This window comes from Marasmius oreades, chromosome 3 (genome assembly GCF_018924745.1).
Source record: "Marasmius oreades isolate 03SP1 chromosome 3, whole genome shotgun sequence".
In the NCBI taxonomy this organism is placed as follows: Eukaryota; Fungi; Basidiomycota; class Agaricomycetes; order Agaricales; family Marasmiaceae; genus Marasmius; species Marasmius oreades.
The window spans coordinates 1,393,669-1,417,108 of record NC_057325.1 but is presented as its reverse complement, the minus strand read 5'-3'; the positions used below and the strand labels follow the sequence as shown (position 1 = coordinate 1,417,108).

Below are 23,440 nucleotides of genomic sequence, written 5' to 3'. Positions count from 1 at the left end.
CTGAGTTCGTTTACTTGTTTGTTGGTCTGGTTCAAAGAAGACCCATCGACTCTTTGATCACGATATCAACAACCATTTGACACGGCTCTCACACCACAACTGCAAGTGCCTCGGACCGCCTACGTTGACAAGGTCCAACACACAGCTCCCATGCCACCAAAACAACTGGATGGATCAGGCAGCACACAACCAATTTCAAGCTGGCCAAGACGCCGGTGCGCGACAGCTATGTGACCGGGACAGCGACTGCTTCAGCCCACCTTTGATCCAAAAAAAGTTCCTCTCGACCGAGCAACCTCCACAGCATGGCCCGTCTCAGCTTTCAGCTCTGGCCACACTCACAGTGCCCATAGCATCATACACAGACCGCTGTACTCTTTTATTCGCCTGTCAAATCAGTGGTTTACACTCAAAAGTGTACCTATTTCGTGCTGTCCCAAATCTATACTGGGTAATCTATCTCACGAGTGACACGCAGCGCCAGGCCCAGCCAGTAAAACCTTGGCAGAACAGTAACGTCGACGCGGCAATGTGTCAAGTCATATGCAACCTGGAGGACCAGGAAGTGAAGGACATGAAACAAGACAAACCAGAACAGCGAGCCAAACGTTGTTGATGTCGAGATGTCTATTAGGCGACGCTGATGTTCGCATTGGGGAACCCGTTGGCCTTGGTACGCTCGAGCACCCACCAGAAGGGCGTGGCGTAGGTCATGTCGGAGAATTCGATGCTGCCGCTGCCGCCAATAAGCTGGCCACCAATACGGCCATGGATATCGACGATCGCGGAGCCCGAATCACCACCTTCCGAGAACACCCCAGATTTGGTGTCGAAATTGATGATTCCCCACTCCAAGGAGGTTTCCTTGACGGCCACATCTCCGGCCTTGTACTTGCGAACGACGGAGAAGACCCCATTGGCACGGCCGAGCGTAGTGCAGCTGGAATTCCCGTGTTTGACAACAAGCAAGCAGGGTTTGCCGTCCTGGTCCTTCATATCGGGGGAGCACATGAGCTGGTCGGAGATGACACCACGAACTGGAAGCAGACGATCTGTAGGATACTCGAACTCCCAATCGGCTTCTGGGTGGGGAAAGCACATGCGGGTGAAGACTGGGGGCGAGATCTTGGTCCCTAGATATGATAATATTTAAGTTGATAGACTGTAGGTTGTCAAAGCGCACCAAGGTCGATCTTGTTCCCTTTGAAGCGTCACCGAGCTTGTCGCGATCGATCTTGAAGATTCCCCAGTCTTCGGTGAACTGTTGCTGACCGACGCCGAGACCGATGGCTGGGGAGCAGAGGACGTGGGCAAGGACACGGTTGTTCTTGTCGCTCCAGTCTGTTTCAACCCGACGCTGGAACATTATAAGCTCGTCCATGCCCACCATAGCTTTGTTCAGCAGCCCCTGGGTCTCAAGTCGTTCGTTCCTAGCCCGTGCAGCGTTGTCGCAATTCTCCCTCTCCTCAAACTGTCCGATCTGCCTCTCCCAGCGTCGAGCCGCAATGCCGAGGTCTGCAATCTGGAGTTTGATCGAGGCGACGAGGTTATTGTAAGATTTCTGGCCAAGCAGATGGACATTCCTAGAAGGCGCACTAGGGTGGCAAAAGTAGTCCTGGTTCGGTTCATTGGATCCAAATAAGACGTGACGGCATGTGACGCCCAGGAGCCTATCGCTGTCCCCGCCCTCATTGAGGTACAGGTACATGGTCCCCTGAACTTTGGGCCTGGCTGCAGCGCGAAGATGCCGAGGCCGAGGGCGGGAGTGAGTGGACTGATATCGTTGACAAGTGCGTGAAGGTCTCCAACTGGTTCGAAAAGCCGAGGACCAGCTTCGCTATGATAATAGGATTCTCGAACCTCGACGTTGACGTCAGTGATGTTGTGCTTCCTGAGAAGGGCCAGGACGTCCTGAGCGGCGTTGTGGACAGCCATGGGCGGGGTGGTCCAACCCAAACAGTGACGGGGCCGACGATAGGTTTCTTGGCCTCGGCCTCAGCAGCTTCTTCTTCGTCGGCTTCGTCGTCCGAGGGCGTGTTGTCACCCTCAACCGCCCTGAAACGCACAACGTCCAACGTCGTGAAGAGGACCTAGAAATCCTCGTTAGCAAGTGTTACAAAACGATGGATGCCTGATGACTTACTCTGTGATCATCCATAGCCTTCACAACCCCCTGCCATAGGCCAGCGTTCCAGAGGTCCGCAAGCGGATGTTCAAATACCGTATGTAGCTCCCGGTTTTGACGAAACTGGGCTTATGGTCCCTTGTGTGTGCGATAGATCAAGATAGGCTTGGAAGGAAGGCCGTCGTAGTAGGTGTGTGCATCCTCATTGGAGACGGCATGCGGGTCATTCGTATACAACCTAGCACTAGACGGGGCGCCGCCAAGTCCTAGAGACGAGAGAGCCGATATAGTGGTGGTGGTCGGGGTGTTAGCAGGGTTCTCCTCTTCGTCGGAGTCCTGATCCGGGACGTACCTCTTAGCGAACTCGATATAGGAGTCGATGACTTGGGGAGAGGGCACTGAAGAGGGGAAAAGGTTTCAGTATTGGATAATGATAAAAAAGTGAGCTGTGTGAGTTATCTGTGTGGTGCGAAAAGATGTTTGGGGAGTAGTGCTGGGTTTCGTGTCGATTGGTTTGTGTGATATGTACCGTATTCAAAACGTTCAATAGGATTAAAATTCCATGGAACCGTTTTGAACTCCGAAATGATTAGCCAATGTTTTGCCTCCAACGCGAACGACGCGGTCGACGCATCTCCTAGTACTTCTGAGTCCTGACGACCTTACTATTCGCGAAGGCAGACATGAACACTTACGGGCTGACGGTGAGTAGAGATCGTTGAGATGTCGGGATAGAAAGGTGGAGGATTCTCATCCGGTTCTCATCGGCAAGTCAGTAAGTCAGTTCCACTGAATGAAACGTGATATATCCAAACACTAGTGACCTTCACACATATGACCCTTCCTGCAGGCTTATCATGGAATCACCACCTTATTACGAGCTCCCTTTTCAAACACACTGGCTATGGCACTGAAGGAGAACATCAATTGGGAGCGATCGAGTCTCTGCTACCCTATACCAACTTCTGTGCGTGTTCAAGATCCTGGTTTTTATCAGGCCGACTGATACTTGCCGTATTATGTAGGTCGTGTTGAAAGCAGGGTGCAAAGGCTGTCAGCCTAGATGCACAGTGGTATGACTTACTTTTGTAGGGGACTTGAGACAGTAACTTGGTTAGAGTTAAGTGGTAGGATATTCGTATAGAACAGCCTGTCGTTACATGCTGCTACTACCTAGCTTTTATACTACTTTGTAGGTATAATAATAGATATGTCGTGCTATGTTGTGCTAAGCACGTCTGTGAGAGTTAGAACTAAAGATAGTATCTAATGAATGTGTCTGAGTAACAAGGTTCTTGTTATCTCTCGAGGTCATATAGCTATTGGTAGATATAAGTAGATGTGAGAGAATGTTCAGTCATCTACTGTGAGGTCTATAAGCTATTGGTAGATAAGTAAACTATCCATGTGAATGATAGTGTAAATATAGTGACAGACGTATGTACATGAGTAACTACTAATGTCTATGGAGTCTTGTGTCTAAGTCTTGTGACTGACACGGTCACATGTTAAACGATTAGTTCAACACTCCCCCTCACTGAATTCATGTGGTATAAATTAGTGGAAGGTCAATCCAAGTTCTTTACAGCATTTTTCGAACTTGATTTTATCTAGGTTCTTCGTGAGAAGATCTGCAGGATTTTCGGTTGTGGGAGAATAGAACAGTGTGATCTTCTTTTTGTTGATGCATTCACGAATGTGATGAAAGCATATGTCCATGTGCTTGGTTTGCTTTTCTTGTACTTCGTTACTGCTTAGAAATAGTGATCCTTGATTGTCGCCGATTAGTGGAATTGACTCTAATGGGAATCCTATTTCTCCAAAGAGGTTTTCAATCCATCTAATTTGTCTAGCACAGTCGGATAGTGCCATGTACTCGGCTTCCGTAGATGACAATGCAATGGTCTTTTGTTGGTGTGAAACCCAACAGACTGGTGCGTTGGCAAACTTGATTAAATATCCAGTGTGTGATTTTCAATTACTAGGATCTGTTGCCCAATCTGAGTCAGAATAGGCCATGAATCCCATGTTCGACTTTCCATCATATGTGAGTGTATATTTGGAAGTTCCTCTAAGATATTTGAGGATATACTTTGATCGATCAAGATGATCTCGAGATGGATTTGCGCCATGCTGTGATAGTTTGATAACAGCATGTGCAATGTCAGGTCATGTTCCAAGCATGAGGTAAAGTAGTGATCCTATTACTGATTGGAACTGTGATCGAAGTTTTGGATCTGGAGTATTTGTGTTGGTAACCAGTGTGTATCCACCAGGTAATGGTGTGTTTGCTGATTTTGCATTTGTCATATCAAATCTTCGGATTACTTTTTCAAGATAGTCGCATTGATCAAGATAGATCTTCCGATTTTTTCGGTCTCTCCTGATTCTCATTCGAAGAAATTCCTTTGGTTCTCCTAAATCTCTGCATTCCCAGACTTTCATAAATTCCTTCTTCTTTCTATTGAGAAGGTCCTTGTCGGATCCCATGAATAGGGCATCGTCGACATAAATAATGGCAATAACTGTTTTGCCGCTTTCTTGGAAGATGTATACGCCAGCATCTGAAGTGCATCGTGTGTAGCCCATTTTCATCATTGATTGTGTACACGTATGCCACCAAGTTCGACTGGCTTGCTTCAGGCCGTATAATGCTTTGCGTAACTTCCAAACCTTGTGTTTATCCTTGACGAATCCTTCTGGTTGTTCCATAAAGATTTCTTCTTTCAACTCGCCATATAGAAAGGCAGTTTTAACATCGAGCGCTGAGATTTCCCAGTCTTCTAGTGCTGCTAATGCCAGAAGTAGTCGTACGGTTTCAAAGCGTACAACTGGTGAAAATAGTTCGTCATAATCTATGCCTTGGATTTGTGAAAATCCTTTTGCTACTAATCGCGCTTTGTAGCGTCCATCCGACTTTTTGTCGAATACCCATCTGCATTTGATTGGTTTTTTGTGTGTAGGACGGTTTACTACTGAAAACACTTGTCTTTCATTTAGTGATTTCAATTCTTCTCCACAAGCTTTCAGCCATTCTATCTGTTCCTCTTTTGGGCGTAGGTTGAGGATTTCAGAATAAGACCAGTCTTTGACTGTATCAAAATCTGGTTTGATAGCGGATGAAAGAAATGTTTTAATGAATTGCTCTCCCCCTTCCTGAATAAGTCTAGTCAGAAGCTCTTTCTCGGAGTTCCCTTGTTCAGGAATGACAGTTCCTTTTGGTTTTACTGGTATCTTTTCAGGTATTCCTAGTGGATTAACTGTCTTTTGCCAACTTCGCATGCCTTGTTGTTGGTTTTCAAGAGGATCGCCTGTATAGACGTTTCCTTCTTGTATCCTAGGTATGCGAACTCTAGGTTCGACCTCTCTAGGCGGTAAAGGATCTCTCACTTTCTGAGATCTCTTATGAGTTCGTGGAGGAGGTTGTGGAGGATAATTCTGTTCATGAGGTTTTTCCTGAGGTTGTTCATCCTTAGGAATATCACATTCAGGATCCTGTGTAGGAGCCTCATCGTTAGAGTCATCATTGGGAAGGTTCCAAAATTCGTCAAAAGCGTCCTTTTGATTCGAATTTGGATGGTGATCATTGTGATCATGACCGTCGTAAGGGTATTGTTGAAAAGGCGTAGAGCGGATTGGTTCGGAAGATTTGCCTATCTCAATAGAACCAGGTGCTTCCTGTTTGCATTTAGGAAACCATGATTCATCAAAGGTAGCATTGGGGCTAACAACGATCGAGTTGCTAGTAGTTCGCATAAAACGGTAAGCTTTTGATCCTGGTTCGTAACCAATAAAGATCATGGCTTCTGAGCGTGGTGCTAGTTTGTTTTTGCGTACTTCTATGTGATTATGAACATAAGCCCCACAACCAAACGTTCTGAAGTAGGAAACATCAGGTTGTTTGTTGCTATAAAGTTCCACAGGCGTTTTCCATTCTCTGGAATGAATTGGAGTTCTGTTGTATACATGAAGTGCCGTTTCAATAGCAAATTGCCACCAACTCTCTGGTGCACAGGCTTGCTGCCGTAGTGCCTCAGATTTGTCTCGCAGCGTCCGATTGAAATGTTCTATTCGTCCATTTTGTTCATGTATGTGAGGTGCAGATGACTGGATAGAAATTCCATGTTGTTTGAAGAATGCATCTGAATTCCTAGAGAAGAATTCTCCCCTGCGATCGAAGCGTAGCTTCTTGACTTTTTGATTAGATAGGTTTTCCACTAATGTCTTCCATTCTTTTAGCTTTTGGAAAACATCGTACTTGTTTCGTATAGGGAAGACCCATCCTAGTGAGGAAAAGTCATTGATCATAGTCAAGCAATATTTGTTTTGCTGATATGAGTGAGTTGGAAATTCTAGTACATCTGCATGAACTAATTCTAGTTTTTGAGAGGCGCATTTGCTAGAAGATGGGTATGATTTAGCTGTCATCTTTCCTTTAGCGCAACCTCTACAGATTCCTGTAGTTGGTTCCCAAATCGTAGATTCAGTGAAACCTTTGCAAGAAGTTTGACACTTGCGTAGTACATTGTAAGATGCGTGTGCAAAACGTCTATGCCAAATAGATGAATCTATGTTTGCAAGAGAAGCCATAATGATTGAAGGTGATTTCTCCTTGGAGAGTATCTTTCCATCAACCCATTTGAGATTATCCGATCCATTACTGGGATATCCAGTTAGGATTTCAGAATGATCTCTCTTCGATCTGAGAGAAGTTGCTTGATCGTAAGATAAAGTATAGTACCCTTCTTTTTCGATCTTACCAGTGGATAGTATTCGATATGGACTATGGCATTGGTACATGACTGGAAAAAGTTTTATGACACATTTGTGGCCATTGGCTTTATGACATTCTATGAAAACTGTTCCAAGACCAGTAATAGGCGTGTAGGCTTCATTGCCTGCACTAGTCTGAACTGCGATTGGGCTACTTAATTCGTGATAGTCAACAAAATCATTGATATTAGGAGTCATATGATGTGTTGCTCCACTATCTAGTAGCCATTTCTCTTGCTTTACTTGCTTATCACTCATTGCCGTTGTAGAAAACGCAAATATATTATTACATACAGAAACATCGTTACAACCAATTGTAGTTATACAAGAAGTTTGATTGGTGTTATTCTGTAGTGAGTGATTAGCATTAAGCTTTGAAGTAAAAGAGAAATCTTGCCAGCATTCATAGTCATGACCATAGGTGTCTTCACCATTGTATTCGTAGTCGTTGTAGTTGTGATAGTCATTGGGGGTCTTGGACTCTTCCATTTGTCGATCGTTGTAGGAAATTCCATCAGAGAAGCGGTGTCTCCTGATGTATTCTTGCGAAGTTTCTCCATGTCTTGTACAATCCTTCCAGCTATGTCCAATGTGCTTACATTTAAAGCATATTCTTTGTGAACAGTACCTGAAGACATGCTCTGTGCTTCCACACTTATAGCATTTCTTCTGTAGTGGTGAATTGTCGCTGAGCTGTGGCCTGGGGGGTCGTCCGCCAGTACTCATTCTTGCAGCTTTGGAAATTCGTCTTTTGTTCTCTTCTGCCATTCTCTTTAGGTAGTCTATCCTTTTCTCCTTCTTCCATGGACTTCTACCAGTATCAACTGGTGGCCAGTTGAAATCTTTAGCCATTGGATGAAGTTTTCGACATTTGTTACTAGGGTGAGTAGGGCTTTGGCAGTGAGCACACCTTTGAGGTGGATTGAGAGGACAGTTAGCACGAGTGTGCTTAATTGATTTGCAGATATAGCAAAATGTTTCAGATTTGCCTATCTTAAGCTGTTGTCTCTGATTTTTAATTTTCTTCAGAGCTGACCGATGTCTGTCGTTCTCCAATTGATTCATGCGTCTGACATGTTCGTTAAAGTCAGATTCATTGAATCCGGTATTGCATTCCTCGTATGCCTCCCTTTTCCTCTTCAAATTGTTGCGTTTGAGCCATTTTTGCCTAACTTCATATCTCCGATTAAATCGTCGCTTGATATGGAACCAATTGTGACTTGTCCAAGGGGTGAGATGTGGATCATCAAGATCAACTTCATTTGTGATGCAGTTCACTGGTAAAGCTTTTGCCAGTGTCATGGATCTTCGAATCGACGCTACTTCTTGAGCAGGTGAGAAGAGTTCCATGGAATTGCTTCCTTGGCCTATAGTCATGGACATCACAAACTCTCCAGCAGTTCTTCTGCGATGATATTCTTTGAGAATTTCTTCTGTTTCTAGATTGAATATATCATTCCTAAACCTTTGGACTTTCTCGACCATTGGTTCAACGTAAAAACCATTCTTTATGAAAAGAGGGGTCCAAGATAGATCAAGATCTGTCCTTATCACATCATGTTCAGATATGACAGCGGGAAGATACTCTTCTTGGGTTATGACCGGGTCGGGTAAGTCTGTAGGTGGACTGTTGATTGAGAAATCATCAAAGTTGATTTGATTCGGATTAGTGTCCATAAGATCCGGCATCGGATCAATTGTTTCATTCTCTGGTAGAGATATTTCCTGTTCATCATCAGATATATAGATAACTTCGCATTCTAGATCTGATGTTTCCTCCATATGGATATCTTCCTCTGTATCGGAAGTTTCTTCCATGTGAACATATACTGGAGTTGAAGAATTTGTCATTTCGAAGCAAATGGTTGCATTGACATGAACATTGGAAAGTTCTTCTTGAAGGTGAGAACTGATTTGAAGTGGTAGAGGTTCATGAGATGGTGGGACTAATCCTCCTGTTTCAGGAGTATTATTAGGGGTGTCAGAGAGTCGATCAAAAGAGACTCGGTATGGATCATCTCTTTCGTAGTAGGTGTCCGAATCGTATTCATCAGCTTCTGCCCAATCATTCCAGTAAGCAGAATGTTTGGATCGTCGTATTCTTTCTGCTTCTTCTTCTTCTAGATTGCGACCAGGCCACATTCTGTCTAGTGTTTGTACTTCGAACAGTCCTTCCTGATTTTCAGAAGGAGTTTTTGTGAGGCCAAAGTACCATTGGACACATCTGACTTGATTAAGCCAGTTGTGATCAATATTAGAGTCGTTGACAGCATTCTTCAAAGGTTTCTGAAGATACCAATCAAGAGCGTTGTATTCTAGATTTTCTTCCACAACCTTTTTCCAGCATTGTGGGAGACGAACTTGAATTGGAGCATTTTCTCTCCATATCGAATTATTTTTGAAGAGTTGTACAGAATCAGGATAGATTCTTCTAGCAATCTCATTCATTGATACGATTTCCAGAGAAATATCCCTGATTAGTCGTCTGATATCATTGGCGCTCTGCCACGGATGAAGATGTGCTGATGTATGAACCATTAGGGATGGTTCAATTCGAATGTTATCGATCTTTGTGTCCTGATCCATTAGGCTCTCGAAGATGAATTGACGTGGTGTCATGTTATCTATTTTGTAGATATTGACATTGTACTCTCGAGGATGAGTATCTGCAGCTTCTGAACTGAGCGATAGGATTATTTTGTAAATCCCAGAGGCGTTTAGTTCCTCAAGTTCTTGAAGTAGACGATCTTTTTCTGCTTCTACATCAGTGAGGAGAATGTTTCGTAGAATATTGTTTCTAAGATTCTTCCGAAGTTTGAAGATCATATTATTGATTAACATTTCTGCTCGTGATGGTTCTCCAAAGGAATTCTGCTGTGTAGCTTCAAGTTGTGTACAGCGAAGAGCAGTAGGAATAACTACAGGAGATGGTGGGACAGTATGCGGCAATCTGGTATCCAATTTAACCTGGTATTCAGATTGTGGATTTACATCAGATGCGGTGGAACTAATGGTACATCGGGCAAGTGGTGGTTGGAAGAAATCCGGATTATTACCAAATGTTTCCATTAAGTCTTTGAAATCTGGGTCAGAAATTGGTTCATGATCAGGAAGTGGTCGTCCAAGATTGTGACTTGTAGACGTTCCTATCATTTGTAGGTCTCGGGTAGTAGTGCTAGGAATATTTGAAGTAGACGCGATTTGTCTTTCTTCTCCATCCCAATTGTAGCCAACATGATTCATATGTATTTCGACAAATCGGAGTTCATCGGCTAGTTGTGAACAATTGATTTTAACAGGGGCAGAATGATTTCTGGAAGAGTTTTTATTTTTCTTTCCTCCCCCTTTCTGCTTCTTGTTATTATTAAATTGTTTCTTAGAACCCTGACCAGGATTCTGTTGTGGCTGCTTCCCCTTTCCTTTTCCTTTCCAGTTCTTTTTCTGGTTGCTCTGCTGAGCACCAGGATTATACTGCTGAATTGGATTGGAGTTCCGATTCTTTTGACCATTATTCCAAGTTGGTCGGAAGTTTGGATTGAAATGTTTCAGTCCAGTGACTCTGGCAGTATTAGTTTGTACCATAGACATCGATTGTTTTTGCATCCATTCTGTGGACACCATTTCAATAATCTTTTGAGTGGTAAACTCCCTCTCAGTGAGATTGTTGATAATGGAAATAACATTCCCGAAGGAAGGAGGTAGCTTGCTAACGATTTGGAAAGCGATCAGCTTGTCCTCAAGTGGGTATCCTTTCTCCTGGAGTCTAGCTGCATGGGAAGTGATCTGGGTAATGGCAGGTATTGGATTTACACCATCCTGAATGAATATATTGTTATATTTAATATATTCTTCATTCGCACTGGCAACCTTATTTGATTGGAATGCCAGTTTCAAAGCGTCAAAGAATTGCATGGCAGTTTTGTCTTTGCCGTATGAAATTCTAATAGCTTTAGAAGTGCGAAGGTGGAGGTAACCAAGGGCTTGCTCATTTTTCTCAGACCAAGTGTTGTAATTAGAGACGGAAGTGTGATATGTGGCATGATCGGTAGCAGCAATAGTAGGTGCCGCAGTAGTCAATGCTGTTACACATTTCTGAACTCTACAGTAGTTTGTGAATGTATCGGAAAACTCTTCCCATTTGCGTGCATTTCCATCGAAGATCGGGATGACGGAGATTCCGGCAGTAGAAGGAGTTTCGGCGTTATTAACCATTTGGGTATAGAGAGGATATTGCCTATAATTGGCAACAAGGAAGTCTGATTCTGGATCATTCTTTACAGAGAAGGCTTTGTTAGAACCAGAGACTACTGGAACGTTAAAGCCAGTGGGAGTTTTGACGTAAACACCTTGTTCTTCGGAGGAAGACATTTGCTAAAAGAAATATGATTGTAAGCAAAGGCTTTTTAAACAATCTGTCTTTCTATAGATTATGAGTCCGTTTGGCCACAAACGGTCGTTATCAATTAAGATAACTAATTCCATGTGTCATGTGTCACTTCAGTGATCCGGTCTCAATCCCGGACTCACCATGTATAGTTAAAAATCTATATGCCAATAGAAAGCTTTTTGTTTTAAAATTTGTTGATTGATCTGCATCAGTTACACAAGCTTTCTCACATGAAACCCGCAGGTTCATGCTTAGGCATTGTCCAACGAGCGATCCCAAAACAACAAATTTATAAACTACTAAGCGTTTATATGACTGACAGCATATAGTGGAGGTTTTACTTATTTAAATACGAAAGTGACCGTGACTATTTTACAAGCTATCTAACTTGGGGTCCCAACGGTTGTCCCAAGTGAATCATCTGTGTAAATGGATGAAACCTTCTCAGTCTGCGTTGCACAAGCGTGCGGGCACGACCAGAGGAGTAAGAAGTGTAAAATTTAGATATAGGGCTTGTACGAAAGTGAAGGCCCATGATGCTAGTATAGAGGGAAAGAGATGAATGAAATAACTCTTGCCTTTTTTTGCCATATCCAATATCCACTGGTGAACTTCTCTATGTCCCGCAAAGGGTCATAGGTCTGTCCGCCATTGACACTGACTAGGAAGTCTGTGGCGTTCGGGGCCCATAACCTGTTGAAAGCAGGGTGCAAAGGCTGTCAGCCTAGATGCACAGTGGTATGACTTACTTTTGTAAGGGACTTGAGACAGTAACTTGGTTAGAGTTAAGTGGTAGGATATTCGTATAGAACAGCCTGTCGTTACATGCTGCTACTACCTAGCTTTTATACTACTTTGTAGGTATAATAATAGATATGTCGTGCTATGTTGTGCTAAGCACGTCTGTGAGAGTTAGAACTAAAGATAGTATCTAATGAATGTGTCTGAGTAACAAGGTTCTTGTTATCTCTCGAGGTCATATAGCTATTGGTAGATATAAGTAGATGTGAGAGAATGTTCAGTCATCTACTGTGAGGTCTATAAGCTATTGGTAGATAAGTAAACTATCCATGTGAATGATAGTGTAAATATAGTGACAGACGTATGTACATGAGTAACTACTAATGTCTATGGAGTCTTGTGTCTAAGTCTTGTGACTGACACAGTCACATGTTAAACGATTAGTTCAACAGGTCGATGAAGACGAACAGTTCGATTCTAGCACAGAGTCATCACGCTCCATCGAAGACGCCGATGAACGCTCTTGACAAAACCACGACGTCGACCACTTTTTATCCCGGTGCAAATACATACTATATCCCCTCAGATTTGGTATGCTTGTCTTTGGACATGGTTGCCTTTTACGTACATTCAGAATTGCTACTGGCGACCTCCGATAATCATTTTCACTCCCTCGTGGTCGGGAAAGACATCATCCTACACGCCGTTTATGGGCTATCGGCTACGCGTTATGCCCCGACATTCGATGAACTCTTGTGCTGTTGATCGGCTCGAGGTTTACGGTGTTCACCCTAGTACTGAAATCACGACAGCGTCTGCTTTGCATTCGACAATCCTTCTTCACGCTCATGTCGATACAATGAAGGTTTGTCTTCTAGCCGCAAAACACGATATCTTTGACTTGGCTGTGTCCAGCTCGTCGCATCTCCTTTCTTTTTCACTCAATAAAATTACGGACGATATTGCAACCAGAATGGGCCCGATATACATGACACGACTTTTTTCTCTTCATCGCGGCCGCCTGGTTTCGTTGAAACGAGTGAGCATCTTTATATCCTTTTTCCGCTATCGGTCTGTGACTGTTGCATATATCATAGCTCTTGTCATCGTCGCCGCACCTACACCCTCCTTCTCCCAAGTGCAGTCTGAAAATGCAAAACTCGGTGACCAAAGCTTGGAGACTGGCATCGGCCTATCTACTTTGGCAAGATCGTCCTGGTACCCCCTCAGTTTAACAAAGTTCTCGCCCTCCGACTGACTTGTCTACATGCCAGATCTGTCTTCAAGTTATATCGACTCCGTATTTCGTAGTTTACCGGAGCGTGTTTCTTGCGAGCTATGCAAGTGGGCGTTTCAGTGCCATATCCAAGTAATGACAGCTGGTTGGCAAAACGTTAAGGCAAGCATCATGATCGACAGTCCTACAACGGCCCAACGACTTATTGTTTTACTATCAGTCTACCATCTGATTATACTACTTTTGGGATGTATTCGATTTTGATTCAATGGGTTTTTTGGGTTCAATGCAGAAGAAAATTAGCTCATTTAGCCTTCCCACTTCCCGGCGAAGATTCCGAAAAGGTTAACTTGACACTATCTGTGGGCGTTACTACATGAATGGACCTCGAGAACCTCATTATGAACTATCAACGTCCTGTGGTTTTCATGGCCCTCGATATCACCTCCTTCTACTATCATACTCACGGAGTAGTGATCCTCATGGATGGCGGATTGCAAATCTATTCGTTCTACTGCAGCCGGGGGGCTCTAGCACAGCCTGAGTTTAAAGTACAGTATCAGTGGCCTAGAAAGGTCTAACAATGCTTCTGCCTCACTGGCGGCCTTCTTTGACGTCTGAAAATCTCATACGCTGCAAATCAACACACTTCAACTCACAGATGCCTATCCTGACTACTTTGCTCAACGGGTTGAGTGAGGCAAGCGAGCACAGCCTTTTTCCGCTCCCTTTTGCCTACTAGAGAGTCCCAGGCTGAGCTGGAGTGAGTGAGACTTGAGCTTGAGCAATAATGGATTGCGAAGGAACGACACCATCAGTAAAGTCCAGATTATCGAGCTGGGTGATCCAATTGGTGAAAAAGACCGACGTGACTTTCTCCGCATACCGGATAAAAAATTTTCTTTCTTTTCATCTATGAATACACGGTCCGTTGTCTGGAAAACCATATTTATCTCACACCTTTCTTGTCGGTGTATATGATTGACGTCTCTGTCGTTTACGGTTTCACGCCATTCTATCCTGCCTTTCGACGATACCACTGTTGCCTTGATCATCAAATTTCACACTTCCAGGAGATCGTTGGTATATATACTTAGCTAGCTTTAGAGACGTCGTCTTCGGTATCAGCCTACGACTGGCCTGAGAGTTATAGGTAACTCAGGGTCCCGATTCGGATCGAGAATTTCCTGCCGGCGGGGCTTGCCGCAAACTTCAACAACTCCTTGATCATGACCTCCGACGACCTTATTCACGATGGCAGACAGCATGGACACTTACGGGTTGACGATGAGCAGATGTGGCTGAGATGCCGGGAGAGAAAAGTAGTTGCCTTGAAGGGTTCTCATCGGCAAGTCAGTAAGTCACTTCCACTTCGTCTCTGGGAACAAGAATTGAATGAAACGTGATTTATCCGAACACTAGTGACTTTCACACAAATGACCCTTCCTGCAGACTTATGGAGTCCCCACCTTATCATGAGCACGGCTATGGCCCTCCTTCAAACACACCGCCTATGGTCTCACTAGCGGAGGGGGACATCAATTGGGAGCAATCTCTCTGCTACCCTACACCAAATTCTTCTGTGCGCGCTCAATATCCTGCTTTGTTTTTATCACGCTGGCTGATACATGCTGTATATAGGTCGATGAAGACCAGCGCTCCCATCCTAGCACAGAGTCATCTGAAGGCGCCCATGAACATAGTCTTGACAAAACCACGACGTCGGCCACTTTTTATCCCGGTGCAAATACATACTATATCCCCTCAGATTTGGTATGCTTGTCTTCAGACATGGTTGCCTTTTACGTGCATTCGGAATTGCTACTGGCGACCTCCGATAATCATTTTCACTCCCTTGTGGTCGGGAAAGATTTACGTGGAACTCGTCGAACAGTTATCCACGTTCCCGAACAATCCGCAATCCTGAATATCGTCCTACACGCCGTTTACGGGCTGTCGGCTACGCGTTATGCCCCGACATTCGATGAGCTCTCTCGTGCTGTTGATCGGCTCGAGGCTTACGGTGTTCACCCCAGCACTGAAATCACGGCGGCGTCTGCTTTGCATTCCACTCTCCTTTCTCACGCTCATGTTGATCCGATGAAGGTTTATCTTCTAGCTGCAAAACATGATATCTTTGACTTGGCTGTGTCCACCTCGTCGCATCTCCTTTCTTTTCCACTCAATAAAATCACGGAGGATATTGCAATCAAAATGGGCCCGAAATACATGACACGACTTTTTTCACTCCATCGCGGCCGCCTGGTTTCGTTGAAACGAGTGAGTATATGCACGTCCTTTTTCGCTATCGGTCTGTGACTGTTGCATATATCACAGCTCTTGTCGTTGTTGCCGCACCTACACCCTCCTTCTCCCAAGTGCAATCTGAAAATGCAAAATACAATGGCTAGAGCTTGGAAACTTGCATCGGCCTATCTACTTTGGCAAGATCGTCCTGGTACCCCCTCAGTTTGGCAAAGTTCTCGCCCTCCGTTTACTGACTTTTCTACTCGTCAGATCTGTCTTCGAATTATATCGACGCTGTATTTCGCACTTTACCGGAGCATGTTTCTTGCGAGCTATGCAAGTGGGCCTTTCAGTGCCATATCCAAACAGTGACAGCTGGTTGGCGAAAGGTCCAGGCGGGTATCAACCTTCTTTCAAGCGCGCTTGACCTTATTTTTCCCTTTCTAACAGTCTACAATATGAATGCACTCTTGTCTCTATGGTTTGGCTTCTTGCTTCGAATGTGCCTTGCACACGATTTCGATGATTGACTTATTGTATTTGATATGTTAAAGACGGTGGAACTTAGACCCATGACTCAAACGTGAAACATTGGAAGCAAACATGGACTTCATTGTGGCTTATCTGGTATCTTTTCTCGAAAACCCGGTGCGCTTCCAATCTAATTTGGCACCATTATCCACGTCCGACCTGAACCCGTCAGGTGCATGTACTAGTATACTTGAACTCAGCAGACCTGGCTGAAATAAAAGAAGCACTTTATGGTGACATACCGACTTACTCGAGTGGGCTACCCTGACCTGACGTTCTATAACGAACAGTCATCTGACGTCTTTGGAATCCGACTACTGCGATTTGCATAGGTCTAAACAAATGTCTACCTACTTGCTACCTATCCAACACGCAACGGTTGGCAATGACCTAACCTCATACTATCGGCCTAGCGTGTTCCAAGAAAGTTGCGTTTTCGCAATATCCTGCTGATTATGGATGTCTATCGTATGGATGATTCTGGTGTTGATGGCCTGCCAGTTCGTGATATATGGCCATTTACTTGGGAATGATGCAAGTCGTCCCTAAAATTTCGTGCTACTCGGAGTAGAAGAAGCCTTTTACTGTGTGGGTAGCAGGACCAATCTGAATTTACACACACAGCACGATGCATTCCATACACTGATAGCACGCTGATGTGTTGCATTCTGAGCCCATCAAAGATACATACAACGTAATTCACTCACTTGTTACTTCCCAGATTTCCCAGGAGCCACGATTCATTCAGACTTCATTCCTCACAATCACGCTGAAGCACGCCTCGCAATACGGCTTCTTATCTCGTTCGTAAAAGGCCGGCTGCTCAAACGGTTTATCGCACATCTTTAGCGAGATCAGCGACCACTTGAAAGTTAAAGTTAAAGTTCACTCACTGCACAACAAAAGCATCCCCAACACCATTTGCCACCCAAAGCCTCCACCGCCTCGACATGATCGCGAATAGACTTCTTACACTTGCGGCATTTCGGTAATCTCAATCGCACATGACAAGCCTCGCAATACGGGTAACCTTTGTACACAGTGAAACCGACATCGTCATCTTCGTAAAAACCGTCACCTGTAGTTCTTATTTCTGAGTACAAACCGATTCGGCAAGTCAAACTGAAAAAAGATCCACGACTTACCGACGACCGCGACCTCGCCTCCACCGACGCCAGTTCTATAGTCTCGATTTCTATTGTGGCTACTCGCTGAACTCGGGCTCAAAAACGGATCGCCGCATTCCGAACAGAAAAAGTGTTGTTCGTGGTAAGTACGCTTTCCGAGAGCGGGGTCATCGAGGGAAATAAAACGTTCTTCAACGATAGGTGTTTCACAGTGGTAGCACCGCGGAGCGAAAGCCTGACAAAAAATTGGTCAAAAGCATACGAACAGAGAAGTTCAAAAAGTACCTCATGGTAATCCAAGTGGCAGTACGGCCTTCCATCCTTGCCTTCAAATGAACTAACGTGCTCTAGCAACTCATCACACACACAACACCTAAAACACCCCGGATGCCACTTCATACCCATAGCAGCCACAATTCTCCCAACGATGGATGAGTGACAACCACCACATATCAACCCTCGAGGTTTCGGTTGAGGAAGTTGCTGCTGCTGCTGTTGTAGAAGTGGACGTTGACGACGAGTAGGCGTGTTATTCGCATCATCATCATCAGAAGAGACTGCGATCCTGGGTATCCCACTTGACCCATTATCGATACTGATCCCCGGGACCTCAAATACAATCTTCGGTGGACTCGCTCCCCTTCCTTTAATTCTATCGCGATCATCATTGTCTTCTGGACCCGCAACATTAATTATCGGGCCACGAGAAGGCTGCTCATCCCCTGAAATGCTGATCACGGGAACTGGACCCATACCTCCCGAGAGCTTCACATCGTCTGTTCCAGATATATTTATCAACGGCAACGTCGGGGACGGACGGATTGCTGGGGACTTCTGGGAATGCAAGCCATGAGAGGTTCCTGGCGCCGAAAACGATGCTGCCTGCGCCTGCTCTGCCTGTTCTGCCTCCTTTCCTATCCTTTTAACATCAACCTGTCCTACTCGATCCCTTCCTCCAAGGGGTTTGGGACTTTCGATATTGATCTGCTGCTGAGATAGGGGGGGAGTTCGGGTTCCTCCAGCCGGCAGAAAGGAACCCAAAGGAGGCTGAGGTTGTGGCTGATAAATTGAAATGGGGGATACAGAGGACCCAGAAGGCGAATGTCGACTCGCTGAGTAACCAAAGGCAGAGGAAGAGGCTGCTGAAGAGGCTGCAGATAAAGGTCTAGAAGGCGGCGGCTCATCGTCCAGATTTGGTATCTCTCTTGGAGAGGCCTGTCGAATACTACTCCCACCGTTTGAACTAAAACCTGATCCAGGACCTCGAGGTAACCGAGGTAGATCTTGCGGCCACTGTTCTCCTCCCTGTCTGTCCAAGCTCATGGATGCCATTTGGAGAGTTGTACTGGAAATCCCATTTCCCGGTAAGGACTGAGTCGCTGAGCTCATGGTTGGTGGGTGAGGCATATTGGTGCTAGTAGCAGGAACAGGTCCCCTCGGTCCGCCACCATATTTTGCGTATCCAGGTTCAGACGCTCCCATCCGTCTATCCATCGAGGTTTCCTGTGGTGGCTGACGCTGCTGAAGATAATGAACGAAACCCCCTCTGTCCTCGTCACTGTTCTCAGACTCATCCTCGTCACTATCGTCAGATCCGTCTGATTCATAATTTTGCTGTTGTGGATATCGAGTGTGACTAGACTGAGAAGCTACCATCGATGATGGATTTACCCGAGTGGTTATCTGGGATGGAGGTAGGGGTACTGTGAGAGGAGGAACTGCAGCACTTGGTGCAGATGGTAAAGGTCTGCTTCTGCCACGTTCAGGAGAGCCCATTGCGGGGATATTGGAGCCTCGGGCATCGGACTCTGGAGCACTGAAGGCGGTGTTTCGACTCATTTGCTGCGGTTGGGGTAGATGCTGGTTCTGGAAGGCTGATGATTGTGGAAGGTGAGGAGGAATTCCGGGAGCACTAATCGCAGCATTTCTCTCCATCCGCCGAGGTGCGGCGGGGGGAGATTGAAAAGCAGAGCTGGGTGCGGCGAAAGGTTTCTCTAACGTCGGTGGTTGTGATATTGTTCGATTGAACGCCGATGTCGGTATTTCGGGTCCAGATACAGTCTGGGCTTGTGGTCTGTCCATCCGTCGGGGTTGTATCGAGGAACTGCTACCGTTGCTTGGCACGTTGGAGGAGTTTGTATTCATCTGTCGGGTCTGAGAATTAATAACAGAACCATTTGTACTCTCGTTTACACCTCTGACTCTCGCTGAAGTAGCATTTCTCTTCCATAACGGTACAAATTTCTGACTAGGATCTGCTGTATTGGGCGATGGTAAATCGAGGATGGGGTTGGGAAGGCGCGACTTTGTTGGAGCGAATTGGAGCTGAGATTGGCCTGGCCGTGGTTGAGATACAGGTGGCTGAGGTGGCTGCTGGAATGGAAGGGGTTGTGAACGTGTTGGAGAACTCAGAGGGGGGTTTGGTGGTGGTGGCTGAGAATAAACTGGTATAGAGTGTTGTGGAAACTGTTCTGACCTCGTCGGACTTGGTTGTGACCGAGAGGTGGCCAGGGCGGGAGCTGGAAAGATTTGGCCATGAGAACGAGGCGGTACAAATGCCGAGATTGTCGACGTTGGTAATGTCTGCTGTGAATAACCGAATGCCTTTGTTGGACTGGGAGGATTGCTGGAAATACCCGTACTAGGATAGAATCTCGGTGGGCTTGGACGACGCTTCACTGGACTGGGACTCCTTGAGCGATGCGCCTGTTGTTGTTGTTGTTGTTGTTGCTGCTGATATTGTTGCAATCTCTGAGCTTGCATCTGAACAAATGAGCTCTGTGGATGAACTACTGGAGGTTGGGGGTGTGGAAGTCTCGACAAGTCTATGGACTGATGTTTGACAGGATGGCTTATGTGCGTAGGCGTTGCCACAGCTGGGAGAGGTCGACGAGTAGGAGACGCCGAAGACGACCGCGAGACATTACTCGCATAAGATGGCACCTGCACTGGAGGAGGATAACGATATTGAAGTGGAACGGAGGTAGTAGGTGTCATCATGGGTGCAGGTCGAGGAGGATAGTTAACCTGATGATCGGCAATCATTGACCGAGGCCTAGATTGTGGTGGTGGTGGTGGCTGGTGGGAGTAAGAGGCATGCATCGGTCGTTGTTGCCAGGAATCGTAGTTGCTCATCGTTGACGAGGATGAGGTCGATGACCTTGAGATTTCCAAACCAAGCGTGCCAACCGTGTTATTACGTACCGGGAAAGCCCGGTCCGCATATCGAAATTCAATTGTCTTGCTTTACCAGTCAGAAACCTCGAATACGGATTCAACGGAAGTTGTACACGCCATATTCTTGCTCCACATGTCAGTCTCCTTCTCCTCTCAAGCCTAAACACGACACAACTATCTGATGGGTCTGGGAAACTAGCTGGCCTTGTCATCAATTTAACTCGGGTGGCCATCTCTCAGATAAACATTGAAATCGAAGCATGGACGGATTTGCACTCGATTCCTGCGAGTCTCGGCACATCTCGAACGTTTATCCGCGCCCTGCTACGTGCAATCCAAATCGCAAGCTCAGGGCGTTGTGGAGTTATCTCTGTATAACAGTTCCCGATCCTACTACCTCCTGGCATCTGTATGGATGCTCGTGGCACACGGTGGCCAAACATACTTGCAACACAACAGAGGGAGTAAGCCCTTACATCTTGAATCATCCGTTTGGCAACGGTCCTTAAATACCAAAGCTCTACTTCACCGACAGACGATGAACTCCCTCGCCCCGTGATTTCTGACTCTGTTGGCAGTCGCAAAGCTCATCCTTGGGCTTATCGTTTCGGACGCACCATCACCCAATTCAAAAGGTTTCCACTAGCTTTTGGCTCCAAGTCGATGCTCTTCAGTTGAGGACGCTGTTCAGCTCGCGCAACCCCATGCATCATATCATGGAGGCACTTTTCGAACGAAAAAATGCGTGGATGAGTACGTCTCCCACAACCGGTGGTGATAAAGGGTGTCAATGAATGCTTTAACCTGCATCTCAGCTACACAAACTTCCCTCAACGGTGTTTCCGGATCAAATGTCTGCGCGATCGTGAAATGTGATGGGCTAGTGGATGCCTAGCTTTAGCTGGGACACGGAGCTGTTCCTCCCCCCTTCCCCAGATGTTTGTAACAGTTACCCCGTACACCCGCATCCTCGGGAGTGTCCCCATTATAGAACCAGATGGTGCGATGGTTCACGCATCTAAGCTTGAGGTATACAACGGGATTCTCAATATGTACCACCGAAGTTTGATTCGAGATTTTGATTCAAGGCTTGGTCGCTCCGGTAACTTCGCTTCAAGTGATTTCAAAACCGCATTGAACAGGCACCGGTCCCGCTGTGTTAGGAAGAGAGACCGTCTAACAATAACCTTCATTAATCAAGGTTTATGCCCTACAGCACGGAGGCTGGGTTTCAAGGGAATTGGAGGCCAGGAACAAGGAACCATCATATCCTTATCCTCCGGGTGAAGGAACTGAGGGTACCCAACGACTGAGGCGATTTCAATGCTTGGAAGGAAGATTTCCGAGAGGAATTACTATGGCTGTCTGGACTCCACGCTGGAACCTGAACGTTTGAACCTGAAGCCGCCTCATACTCCGCTGGCAGTCGTTCCGGAGGCTATCCCCAGGTCGCCGTCCTACTTCCCGATCAAAAATAAAAAAACTGTCTGCCTTTCCTCCGAAGTCGACGTTAATTCCTCTCGAGCCCGGTCGCCCAATAGGCACTGGGAAATGTTTGTCAGAGCAACCTTTGCGCTTGACAATGGACCACATTGGACTCACGGCTTTTTTCCCCCGCCTTCGACATGGACATGTCGTTTCAAGTTTCAGCTTTTGACAGGTGACTCATTTGTAGTACAGTAGTATAGTAGCACATTATTCAAAATACTGTCGAAATGTTTCGTCGAAACCGAGGTTAAAGCGGAATAACATGTCTTCAGGCCCTGGGGCTAAGAACAGCGATGGTGGCTGACCTCACTCAAAGCAATGCCAAATCGAGGCGAGGACTTCATCGTGGTGTTTCATTGTGATTGAAGAGATGCCAAAATTATTAAGTAGGTGTAGAACAATAAGTGACAAGTACAAGTAGGTAACTCATTAAAATAATTTCATTAAGTAGTGGTAGTAGGTGGTCATAAGAAAGGAGTGTGGAATAGAATGAGAATGTACAAGATGATCATAATCTTCGTGAGCAAAGTGACCTGCACCTTGGAGAGAGAGAGCTACACCTTGAAGTCCTACTTTAGCCGTCTCAGCTTAGCCTGAACCTCCTCCATATCACCTTGATTCCATTCACCAGACCAGCTCTGTTGACGCTGACGGGTGTTCTCGAATGTGGAATGCATGGATGAAGAATCAAAATGCTGCATGAGCTTCGCGAACGCCAAGTCTTTGTCAGGAGACTTTGAATCGTCTACGGACGCGGCATACCGGTGGTTGCGCCTCGCAGTCGCTGCGGAAGCGGAAGACAGGTTAAGCGGTAATGGCAGCTGAGGCGCTTTAAGGCCGGGTGGAGGGAATGGGGCGACAAGTAATGATTCCGAGGATGAGGAAGGAGCTGGTTCCGACTTGATATCGAAGACCTCGGTTTCTTTAGAAAGTGAAAGTGAGTTTCGAACACACAGAGACAAGAGTGTGCCATGAAACTCACCAAAGTCTAGAAAAGAGCTGCTCTCGCTCATCGCATCGGTCTCGGGTAGAAATTGGTTGGCGGGAAAGCCTGAATCCGTAATGACCAATTCTGGCGGCACATTCTGGCCGAATGTGTGTGTGAGCTTTGCGATTCTCTTTCTTCTCAACATCTTTGCGAAAGATATATCGTCAATAGAGTCCCTGTTTTGAGAGCTGGAGGACGGGGATAGAGGACTTCTTGGGATGGAATCGGTGGGCGAAGACGATGAAGAGGAGATGGGAAGTGTGACGTTGATTCGAGGAGGAGAGAGGGATCGACTGGATCGTGCCAGTCTTATCGAGGACGCAGCTGGCCTACAAGTTGAAGGATCGGATATTTGGACTGTGGGTGTATCGCCTAGCATGGTAGCAAGTTTACGAGTGGTACGGATTAGGCGAGTACGTTGGGCGTGAGTTAGAGACATGGCGACTGAAGGACTGAAGCTCCTGAAGGCGGGCACAAGCCTTTTTAAAGGACCAGCGGCACAGCCTGTTGTCAGGGCCGGAGCGGAAGCATGTTCGCCACCGTAACCCGTTTCGGAACAACATCCTAACACATGCATGGTGACAGCTATCCGGCGTTCGAAACACATGTCACATTCCTG

The 23,440-nt window shown here is 45.9% G+C and overlaps 5 protein-coding genes across 5 annotated transcripts; 2 read left to right on the top strand and 3 right to left on the bottom strand.

Annotated features, from left to right (window-relative positions):
* Positions 1-630: 630 nt before the first annotated feature.
* Positions 631-2,158, bottom strand: E1B28_005786 (uncharacterized protein; the record flags this gene model as incomplete). The annotated part of the gene is made up of 4 exons (XM_043150372.1): positions 631-1,125; positions 1,184-1,727; positions 1,810-2,090; positions 2,144-2,158. The coding sequence occupies 4 exons, from the start codon at positions 2,156-2,158 to the stop codon at positions 631-633; spliced, it is 1,335 nt and encodes a 444-aa protein (XP_043011459.1).
* A 10,305-nt stretch (positions 2,159-12,463) lies between these two features.
* Positions 12,464-13,698, top strand: E1B28_005785 (uncharacterized protein). Its single transcript, XM_043150371.1, has 4 exons — positions 12,464-13,065; positions 13,124-13,244; positions 13,301-13,425; positions 13,484-13,698. Exons 1-4 carry the CDS (start codon positions 12,736-12,738, stop codon positions 13,493-13,495), a joined length of 588 nt encoding a protein of 195 aa, XP_043011458.1. The 5' UTR covers positions 12,464-12,735; the 3' UTR covers positions 13,496-13,698.
* Positions 13,699-14,458: 760 nt separating this feature from the next.
* On the top strand, positions 14,459-16,378 carry E1B28_005784 (uncharacterized protein). Its single transcript, XM_043150370.1, has 8 exons — positions 14,459-14,619; positions 14,686-14,845; positions 14,905-15,543; positions 15,601-15,721; positions 15,781-15,905; positions 15,961-16,158; positions 16,214-16,274; positions 16,332-16,378. Exons 1-6 carry the CDS (start codon positions 14,570-14,572, stop codon positions 15,970-15,972), a joined length of 1,107 nt encoding a protein of 368 aa, XP_043011457.1. The 5' UTR covers positions 14,459-14,569; the 3' UTR covers positions 15,973-16,158; positions 16,214-16,274; positions 16,332-16,378.
* Positions 16,379-16,636: 258 nt separating this feature from the next.
* On the bottom strand, positions 16,637-20,341 carry E1B28_005783 (uncharacterized protein). Its single transcript, XM_043150369.1, has 5 exons — positions 17,454-20,341; positions 17,187-17,403; positions 16,935-17,119; positions 16,749-16,884; positions 16,637-16,683 (listed from the first exon to the last, which is right to left on the bottom strand). The coding sequence occupies exons 1-4, from the start codon at positions 20,301-20,303 to the stop codon at positions 16,786-16,788; spliced, it is 3,351 nt and encodes a 1,116-aa protein (XP_043011456.1). The 5' UTR covers positions 20,304-20,341; the 3' UTR covers positions 16,637-16,683; positions 16,749-16,785.
* A 1,817-nt stretch (positions 20,342-22,158) lies between these two features.
* On the bottom strand, positions 22,159-23,361 carry E1B28_005782 (uncharacterized protein). Its single transcript, XM_043150368.1, has 2 exons — positions 22,816-23,361; positions 22,159-22,755 (listed from the first exon to the last, which is right to left on the bottom strand). The coding sequence occupies exons 1-2, from the start codon at positions 23,258-23,260 to the stop codon at positions 22,403-22,405; spliced, it is 798 nt and encodes a 265-aa protein (XP_043011455.1). The 5' UTR covers positions 23,261-23,361; the 3' UTR covers positions 22,159-22,402.
* Positions 23,362-23,440: the final 79 nt, after the last annotated feature.

Bases quoted from the DNA above. Each gene is read 5' to 3' on its own strand.
- E1B28_005785 (XM_043150371.1), top strand. From the start codon at position 12,736: ATGGGCTATCGGCTACGCGTTATGCCCCGACATTCGATGAACTCTTGT. The intron at 13,066-13,123 runs GTGAGCATCTTT...CATATATCATAG, and splicing joins GCCTGGTTTCGTTGAAACGA to CTCTTGTCATCGTCGCCGCA. The intron at 13,245-13,300 runs GTACCCCCTCAG...TCTACATGCCAG, and splicing joins ACTTTGGCAAGATCGTCCTG to ATCTGTCTTCAAGTTATATC.
- E1B28_005784 (XM_043150370.1), top strand. From the start codon at position 14,570: ATGCCGGGAGAGAAAAGTAGTTGCCTTGAAGGGTTCTCATCGGCAAGT. The intron at 14,846-14,904 runs GTGCGCGCTCAA...TGCTGTATATAG, and splicing joins ACCCTACACCAAATTCTTCT to GTCGATGAAGACCAGCGCTC. The intron at 15,722-15,780 runs GTACCCCCTCAG...TCTACTCGTCAG, and splicing joins ACTTTGGCAAGATCGTCCTG to ATCTGTCTTCGAATTATATC.
- E1B28_005783 (XM_043150369.1), bottom strand. From the start codon at position 20,303: ATGAGCAACTACGATTCCTGGCAACAACGACCGATGCATGCCTCTTAC. The intron at 17,120-17,186 runs GTAAGTCGTGGA...TAAGAACTACAG, and splicing joins AGGCGAGGTCGCGGTCGTCG to GTGACGGTTTTTACGAAGAT. The intron at 16,885-16,934 runs GTGAGTGAACTT...ATCTCGCTAAAG, and splicing joins GGGGATGCTTTTGTTGTGCA to ATGTGCGATAAACCGTTTGA.
- E1B28_005782 (XM_043150368.1), bottom strand. From the start codon at position 23,260: ATGTCTCTAACTCACGCCCAACGTACTCGCCTAATCCGTACCACTCGT. The intron at 22,756-22,815 runs GTGAGTTTCATG...CACTTTCTAAAG, and splicing joins CAGCTCTTTTCTAGACTTTG to AAACCGAGGTCTTCGATATC.